Consider the following 9,283-nt stretch of genomic DNA (forward strand, 5'->3'; position numbering starts at 1 on the left):
GATTGTATTGGTCCTTCTTTTTATTTCTCTATTTATCTCCCCCTATTGAGTCATTCTTTCCTTCTGCCCACAGAAATAGTTGGCACTTAGTTCCAGCTATTGTATAGACATTGCATAGAGACATTTGGCTGAAAATGTTGAAAGGGAAAAATACACTAGACATTTTTCCCCTATGTCATTTGAAACTGTGTGGTAGAAAGTTAAAAAAGAACATCCGCCAGATTCATCAAACAGGGTTTGATTACCTCCCGCCATGGTGAAAAGCTGACAACATCTGGTGTCTGCCCTGGAGCAGCTAACAATTTAGTCAGGGAAAAAAGCAAACTCGTGTAATGGGGCCCAAAGCTTGGAATTGGTACTAAATAGGTCTAAACAAAAGCCTGATGATGTCCTGAAGAGGGAGAAAGAGTGAGTAATGGCCACTGTAGGATTGGAGAAGGCGTCAGTGAGGCTTATTTGAATGGACGCTGCAGAATGAGTAAGAACAATAGCAGGTAGAGGGGATGCAGAGCCTCCCAGGCCAAGAGTACAGAGAAGAGTCTGGAACACCACAGGGGGATAGTGGGGCAAGGACAGAAGTGTGGGACATGGAAGAGGTGTAATGTCATGAGAATGTTCCCAGAGCAAGTGATCTTTCATGAAGGGGGAGACATGAAGAGGTTACCAGGCAAAGCATGTGGCTGAGGGCAAGAGCAATGGGGAGAAGCTGTAGAGAGTAGCAGCGTGTGTGAAGGCTGGGAAATGCAAAGGGACGTGGTTTCTTCAGAGAGCTGAGGGCTGAGAGGAGGTAAGCAGGAGCAAGGTTGCACCGCTCCTTGAAGATTTTAGATTGGGAAAGCAGAGGAGTGACAGATTGTGTTTGAGAAGCTTTCTCAGGACCAAGCACAGGGGCTCACACCTGTAATCCCAGTACCTAGGGAGATCGAGTTGGGAGGATTGCTTGAGACCAGCCTGGGCAACATAGTGAGACTCCACCTCTACAAAAAAAATTTAAAAGTTAGCCAGGCACAGTGGTGCATACCTGTGGGCCCAACTACTAGGGAGGTTGAGGCATGAGGATCGCTTGAGCCCAAGATTTCAAGGCTGCAGTGCACCATTGCACTCCAGCCTGGGCAACAGAGCAGAAGTCTGTCTCTGAAAAAAAAGAAAGAAGTAGAAGGAGAGAAGAGAATGGGTTGATCATAGTGTGAAGTAGGGGAGGACCAAAGGGGAGCTAGACAGCCCAAAGAAGAGGCAGAGGCAGGCCAGACTAGATATGCTGCTTCTGAATAGGTTAGCTTTGGGCTCAGCATCCAGTTTACATGTGGGTGCCCTGTACTTTTAATCCTGATTGGGCATTTAAAAAATCAATAGGGAAAGATGATGTAAGTGGTTCTAGGTATGTTTCTGCTTCAGTGGCCTCCCAGGGTGCTAATGTCACCAGAGAGTGTGTAGAAGGTGAAGGATTTTCAACCTAATGCCACATGGTACTTCTCTTCACCTTCAGGGCCACGTCAGAGAGAGAGAGACAGGTAGAAGGATTAGATAACTTACTTGTATCCCTGATTCCGTGCTGTGCAGGGAAGGAGAACCACCGCCATACTAATGAGACGTGACAGTCACAAGTTTCTAAGTTATAAATCCACAGACTTCTGGATTTTAAGTGACTTCCCAAAAGCAGCTTGTACAGAGGAGCCAGAAGTTTCTCTGAGCTGCAAGCCTCTGAGGGATCTTGAGCAAGCCTGTGCTCTGTGGAAATGTCAGTAAGAGCAGCCTCTCTGCACCCCCACTGCCACTTTCCTGGGCCTGTCTTTGTCTTACTGAGAGACCTCCAAAGTGTCTTGCCCAGGTAGGGGAGCATCAGCCAGTGGCATTGCATCCCTGCATTGTTATATTTCAGGGTCCCAGCCCAGTGCACAGGCCAACCTAATGGACACACCAGGGGGCAGGGAGGAATAATGCACTGCTTTCCTCTACCCCAGCCCTTCCTGCCTCCTCCATGAACATCTGATGGTGCCAGCCCCAGAATCTGCTCAAGACACCTCCTAAGGGGAACAAAGAACCTGGCCCAGCCCGTGCCACCCTCCACCCCATTTTCCATTGTCATTGAAAGTGGCTGATGCTGTCCCCGGCCAGGCACCTGCTAGGGTTGCTGGCCATGCCTGGGGAAGTCATTTGTGTTTCTGATTTTTCCCTGTATGGCACTTGGTCTACAGGGCAGGGGTAGGGGTTACCATGTCAAAGACCTAAAGAGTTGTTGCCCTGAGGGGCTAACTGGACTCATCATGGAAAGCGGAGGACCCTTGAAACAAGCAGAAAACCCGTGGAGCAGAATCCCCCACCCTAGGCCTGGTACTACCGCCAGAAAGCAAACAGGTCTGGGATGGAGACTGGTCCTCAGGGAGGTTCTGTGTCCAGAGAGGGGCAGAGCCACTCTCAGGTTGTCTCAAAAAAAAAAAAAAAAAAAAAGTAGCTCATCTGACTCTGTAATTTTATAGCCAAGGAAACACCCTTGGAGGGCTTTTCCTCCTAGAGTGGAGGGGCTTCTGCAGAGTAGAGGCCAGGCCATGCCACTTGCCTCCCAGGCCAGGCTCTTTCCAGCAAGCCCCAACATTGACTTCCAAAACTGGGACAGGCTGACCGGTGATAGGGCTTGGCACCCAACGCTAGCCTGTGGGCTAGTCCCAGCCATGCAGAGCAGGTTTTAAAGGCTCTGTCCCTCTGATCCTAACCTCTTCTTTGTCCAGCCTGATTTTGCTAGTAAGGGTATCCAAAGCTTTCGACCACAAGGAGGCTGTTAGGGGAGGAGCAGTGGCATCGCTGGGCAATGGCTGCCCTGTGCCAGATTCTGCCAGACCCATTTGGTCTTAGGGTCCTCCTGGCCCTGAGTGGGCCTTAAATTCCCTCAGGCTTCATAACGGCATTTCGAGAAGAGGGGGCTTTACTCCTATGAGGTGGAGTTTGGAGGCTTAGCCATTCTCTCTGTGTTCTTCCAAGCCATACTGCTAGTCACAGGTATGGAGAAGCTACTGGGCCCCCTGCCATTGGATGGTACTATCACCTGCAGCGGAATAGTGGGAGCCTGGCCCAATTTGGAACACAGTTAAATATGCTTCCCTGTGAGGCTGTTTTGGTGGAAGCCAGAGGGTTTGGGTTTCACTCTTATTATGCTCATTTTAAGCTTGCAATTCAAATGAATTTTCCAGGGCTAGAGGAATTGTTCCTCTGCATTTTTGTTTTTTCATTAAACGCCTTGCATTCTACCTCTTAACATTTACTGGTAGGAGGACCTGCCTAAAGGTCTCTGAAGCTCTTCCCTGGGCCACTCAAGGAGACACGGTCATTTGGGTCAGGAGGAGCCACGCTGCGAGGCAAGGCTCTGCTATATCCAGATGCCCACCTGCTGCCTGCTGATTCCCCCCTGACATCCCTGTCTCAAGCCATACTATTCTGCTACACCCCTGTCCCCAAGGAAAGCTGGGCTTAAGGGATGTGGGGCCACCTGGGCAGGAGCATCCCCCAATAGCCTGTAGGATGAGAGGATAGACAATGGTGCTGCTTTGTCTTGTGATCTGGGTGGGGAAAGCAGGCATTTGGGAACTGGCCCTTTTATACCTTTTCTAGCCCCTTTGGGAGCCACCCTTTCCTGGGTAAGCCCTAAAGTCCCATCCAGCCCCATTTTCACAGCAAGGAAGGAGGGAGAGGTGGCCTGAAAGCCTTGACTTGAGAATAGCTCTGTCAAACACCCAGAGCTTCCGTGAGATGATCTGGAAACGCCCAGGCATCCTCAGGACCAGAGAGGCTCCCCTTCCCCCCACCAGGGATGTGGAATAGATGGGAGGACATCAAAGAGGAGGCCCCTTCACTGAGGGATTCCCTGCCCCCCACCACAGGCTAGCGTTGGGTGCCAAGCCCTATCACCAGTCAGCCTGTCCCAGTTTTGGAAGTCAATGTTAGGGCTTGCTGGAAAGAGCCTGGCCTGGGAGGCAAGAGGCATGGTCTGGCCTCTAGTCTGCAGAAGCCCCTCCACTCTTGGAGGAAAAGCCCTCCAAGGGTATTTCCTTGGCTATAAAATTACAGAGTCAGGTGAGCTACTCTTTTTTTTCTCTTTTTTTTTTTTTTTTGAGACAAAGTGTCTGTTGCCCACACTGGAGTGCAGTGGCGCGATCTCAGCTCACTGCAACCTCCAACTCCCGGATTCAAGTGATTCTCCTGCCTCAGCCTCCTGAGTAGCTGGGACTATGGGCAAGCACCACCATGCCCAGCTAATTTTTGTATTTTTAATCGAGATGGGGTTTCACTATGTTGGCCAGGCTGGTCTTGGACTCCTGACCTCGTGATCCACCCGCCTCAGCCTCCCAAAGTGCTGGGATTACAGGCGTGAGCCACGGCGCCCAACCTGGATGAGCTACTCTAGTCTAAGGTTCTGCCTGGCGCTGCATTTTCTGATATTCTGAGCCAAAGCCCAAAATGACTTGCCTCGGTAGCCCCTGTTCGCAGATGGAGAGCTGAGGCCTGGCTCTGAGGCCTGTGCCAATGCTTGGCCCAGGCCAAGTCAGCTGTTTCATCCCTCCTACTGCTGGGAAAGTGGAGAGGGGGCCAACTCTCCAAACCCGAGGCACTGATCACAGGAAGGCAAGCTTCGATGTCAGGACTCCCATCAGGCCCAGCTAAAAGGCTTTGGACTTCCTCAGGAGTCTCCTCAGACAGAATGGCTCTGTGCTAACAGAAGGGGACTCATGAGTGCCTTTTTCTGGGCAAGGCTGCCAGGGGAAGGGGAGAGATTAGCAGTGTATGGCATGCAGTGGGGTGATGACACTGAGGGGGTCACTGGGGTATGAATGTCATTCCCCCATCATCGTCAACCAGGCCATATTGGTACAAAAGGTGTCTTTATTGAGGTCTGGGTTAAAATTAGGCACTTGGCCAGAGCAGCAGCTTAAATATGAGGCAAGCAGGCAGGGGTTAGCCATGCCTGGGGCTGGGCTGGGGTCATGAGGCTACAGGCACAGACTGTCCCCAGGTGGACAGAAGTCGGAGGGGGAAGAGGAGGAGGAAGGGGCCGCAGAGCAGCCTGGGTCAGAGGCCTGGTGGGCCGGCCCCATGGGACTAGGCAGGAAGCTCTGGGTGGCAGGTCCAGCAGGGAGGGGACCAGGATCTCTTGCTCCACATGCCCCTTAGATCCAGGCCTGAGCCTCTGGCAGGGGCAGCCGCACTTGGCGGGGCAGTCTTCCCAAGCCTCACTTCTTCACCTTGGTGTCATAGGTGCCTGCATTCTTGTAGGCGCTCACGTAGCCACTGTCGTCCAGGATGTCCTGCCGTCCCGCAATGCCCTTGCCCTTGCCGCTCTCATCGAAGCGCTCCTTGTGGGAGCCCGTGTACCTGCTGGTGTCCGTCAGCCGGTCTACAGCACCCCCTGTTTTTGCTTTCTGTTTGGACAGAGTTTTCCCCAGGGGCACCTGGTGAGGGAGCCCAGCCCTTCCCACCCACAGCCATGATTCCCCACACCCCATTCCATGGCCACCCGAGACCAGCAGGGCACTTACGGTGACGCCTACATTGGCTGGCTCTTTGCCTGCCACCAGCTGGCAGATAGCATCGAAGGCCTCCTCCTTGCTCTTCCCCTTGAATCGCTTGGTCGCCAGCTCTTCCAGGGCCTTCTTGAACTCCTCATAGTTGATGACCCGAGCAGACTTCCCCCTGCCAGGCATGTAGGCACCATGAGTGTTCCCCTTTATTTTTTCTCCCCCAGGGGAAAGCACAAACGCAGTCGCTGCCGCCACAAATTATGCAATTGCGTTTCTTTCCCACATTTGGGGAAATCGCGGGGGTCAGCACCTCTGGAGGGCAATAGATAAGGTTTGCCCTGGAAGAACAACCTTCGTGATCATGGTGTTTCCCTGACCCCTTCTCAATGTCTTCCCTGGTTCCAGCCCCCCAGTTCCCCACCTCCTGGGAACATGAGAAGCAGGGGCTGCCTGGGGCTCACTTGACTTTGGAGAAGACGATGTCCACATCGGTCCCTGTCACGGCCTTTCCGTCAGCCACCTTGCAGTCCTTGCACAACTTGGCCCAGTTCTTGCCATTCATCTCTTGCCCACTGGCCTTGGGGTCACCATGGATAGCAAACTTACGAAAGCTCTCCTCCAGTCCAGCGATGTCTGTGCTTGCTGCCATGCCACCCTGTAAAGACCCACCTGGGTCATCTCCCAGCCAATCTGCCCTTCCCCTCCCCCAAGCCCAGAACATCCCAGCCTCTACCTCAAACCTGCAAGACCTGGGCAGGTTCTGCTACAGACAGAGTTGGAGCTGGAGCTGCCTGGGGAGAGGGGCCAGTCACTGTCACCCTGGGCCACAGAGCCCCGAGGAAGAGCCCCGGGAGGCACGGTCTTGTTACTAATGCCAGCCCTGGCTCTGAGCAGGGTTCAGCAGATGAAATCATGATGCCCACAGCAGGCTGGGAACAGAGTGGCACTGTCCAGAAAGACTGTGAGGGCAGCAGCTGGGGCCCTGGCTTTGTCTGGCCCTGGCACAAGGCCTCCTTCGGTGGAAGTGAGGGTGGCAGAGCAGGCCCCCTCCCTGGAAGCTCCACGCCAAGTTGGGTTGGGGCCAGGCCAGGCTGCTGGTCGGGCAGGCATTTAGTGAGGCCGGCATCTTTGTAAGGGTCATGAGGATCCAGCAAGAGCCAGTCTGGGCACGGGTGCATGCCCTGGGCAGGGGTGCAGCTGGCCCAGCAAGGCCTTGTTACTATTTGCTGTTAAACAAAAACATGAGGGGAGCGGGAGCTTGGGGCTGGCCTGGCCACAGTTTGGGAAGCCTGGAGACGGTTGCTAAGGGAGGGTGGTGCTGCTTGGAGAATGTTGCTAAGGGCAGGATGGTGTCAGGGCGGCTCAGGGAGAAGCTCCCAGTGCTGAGGGGCTGGGCTGGGCTGGACTGGGGAGCTTGGGCCCACGGGTGGGGCACGCCAGCACTCCCTGCGCCTGGGGCATAACCATAGCTTCCTGGCCCCTCGCCACTGACTGGGGCTGTAACCTCCCACTGTGGAGTTTTGGGGGAGCAGGAGGTTGGGGACTAGTTGGGGTGGGGGCTGTAGAGTTACAAACCCCAAGAGTCGTGCTGGCACTTGGGGCTGTGGCTGAAACACACCTCCTCATGTCTACACTTCAGACCACCCCTGGCAACACCCTGAACTCAGCCACACCAGCCCATTCCCGGCGACCCTGTGCATTCAGCCCTGGCCTGCCACCCCTTGGGCCTTGTACCCCTGGCCATACCTTCAGCCCTGCACTGCAGCCTCCTCCATCCTCACACCCACCGTCACAGCCCTCGGCCACCAGCCCCCACATATATACTAACAAGCCTGCGCCGACCCCAGTAATACCCACACCCCTGCACTAAAGTACCCCCCACACCCACAGCCCTCTGCTGCAGACCCCTGGCCACACCCTGAGCCTGCACAGCAGCCTCCTCCATACCCACACCCGCAGCCCTGGGGCTGAGGGCCCTGGCCACAAACCTGCATCCCTTCCTGAGACCCCTAACCACAGCCTCAGCCCCTCACCCCCTCCAATACCCACAGCCCTTTATCAAGGCCCCCTGACCGTCAGCACCCCTTTGTCCACACACCCGAAGCCCTCTGGCCACACCCTCAACCTGCACTGGAGGCCCCAGTCCACATCCACACACTAACATTATGAGACTCCCAGGTACTATGCGGAGATCCCCTGTGTAGAGACCCCACCAGCACTGCCCCTCCTCCACTGCCACCTCCTGACCACACCCTCGGTCTCAGCAACCATCTTCTAGCTCTGCCTTTTACACTAGGGCCTCCAGTGACCACAGCCTGGGCTCCGTCCGGCTGCCCCATCTTCCACTGAAAATTCCTCCCCAGTGACCACACTCCTATCCCTAAGTGGCAGTTTCTGGGACTGTGAGCACCGGTGGCTCCTATGTTACAGGGACCACAACCCCAGTCCACACTGCACACCCCTTCCCTTTCCCTGGGTACAACCTCCCACCAGGGACCCGAAGACCCACACTTGGTTCACCAAGGGTAATGTCCAGGGGAGCTTGGATGCCACAGGGTGCTTGGCCCAAGCACTGGGCAGATCCTGCGTGCAGTGCTCACTCCTGTCCATGGAAAGATGAATTATTGGTCATCTCAGCCCGGTCAAGTGGTGCTGGGTTGCAGGCCACAGCCCCATGCGTTTGCAGGCGGTGGATGGAGTGGCCACACCCATGAACTGGGGCACCCATCCCACTCCCACTGGGACAGCTGGAGTCATCAATCAGCCGGACCAGGAGGTGGGGGCTGTGAGGTGGAATGCTTGGGGCCAAGGCAGGGCCGCTCAGCTGGCTCCTCGGCTGGGACCGCCGGAGATTGGGACCCTTTCCAGGCTGCTCCCCCCAACCCTCATCCTGCAGGATACTGATTGGGGTGGCGGGCATCTGGGTCTCCTATGGGCTTCTACCTCGCGACTGCTCCTGAAGTGCGCGTTCGGATGGACAGAAGGACGCAGTAATGGACCGATGGACGCGGGAGACCAGGCGGCTCCGCAGCTCCGCTCCCTGCCGGCTCCCGGGTGGGACTGCAGCCCAGGCGGCTCGGCCGTATTATCCCCTGTTTCTCGGTCTCCATAGAGACGGCGAGTCCCACCCCCGAGGCTGTCTCGGCGGGAGAGTGACCAAGGTCACGCCGGCCCCGCCCACGAGGCCCCGCCCTCCCCGCGCCGCTCCGGGAGCCGCATCCCGCCCCTCCCCCGCAACTCCTCGGTCCTCGCGGCGGCCAGACTAGCGCTCTGCAGTTCGGGGCGTCTTCGGACGGCCCCCTCAGGAAACAGCCTCCCATCCTGGGATCTACCTAAATCTCTAAGCGGCCCCAATCTCCAGGGGAAATCCAGCTCCCCAGAGTCAACCAGAGGCCATCCGGGGGCTGCAGCGCGGCATTGGTGGGGTTTGGGGAATCGGGAAGGAGCTCTCCCTCAGTGACAGGGGTCTACGGTTGGCTCAAGAGCACTGCCATCACTGAACGGGTGGCACCCCCAGGCCACAACTCCCGTGCTCTCCTGGGTAGGATTCAGAGTCTGGAGCAGTTGGGAAGAAGGGAGGGGACTCCCCACGAGCGAATCGCACTCGCCCAGCCCCAGCATGCTGGCATTCGACGGCAGCCCTGCTGCAGGGAAAAGCTGCAGGGACCTCCAGGCTCAGCCCCCTCCTTTCGCCGCCACCTCCCCGGGACCTCGCAGCCTCAGCGCCCATTACTTCTTTCGGAGTCCAAAGCCTGCTTTCTCTCGGTCTCCCAGTG

General features: G+C 56.1%; 1 protein-coding gene across 1 annotated transcript; it reads right to left on the reverse strand.

Moving 5' to 3' along the window:
* Positions 1-4,854: 4,854 nt before the first annotated feature.
* TPPP3 (tubulin polymerization promoting protein family member 3) lies at positions 4,855-8,580 on the reverse strand. The gene is made up of 4 exons (XM_007993970.3): positions 8,451-8,580; positions 5,969-6,162; positions 5,526-5,679; positions 4,855-5,408 (listed from the first exon to the last, which is right to left on the reverse strand). The coding sequence occupies exons 2-4, from the start codon at positions 6,154-6,156 to the stop codon at positions 5,220-5,222; spliced, it is 531 nt and encodes a 176-aa protein (XP_007992161.1). The 5' UTR covers positions 6,157-6,162; positions 8,451-8,580; the 3' UTR covers positions 4,855-5,219.
* Between the last annotated feature and the right edge of the window lie 703 nt (positions 8,581-9,283).

Source organism: Chlorocebus sabaeus, chromosome 5 (assembly GCF_047675955.1).
Source record: "Chlorocebus sabaeus isolate Y175 chromosome 5, mChlSab1.0.hap1, whole genome shotgun sequence".
Lineage (NCBI taxonomy): Eukaryota > Metazoa > Chordata > Mammalia > Primates > Cercopithecidae > Chlorocebus > Chlorocebus sabaeus.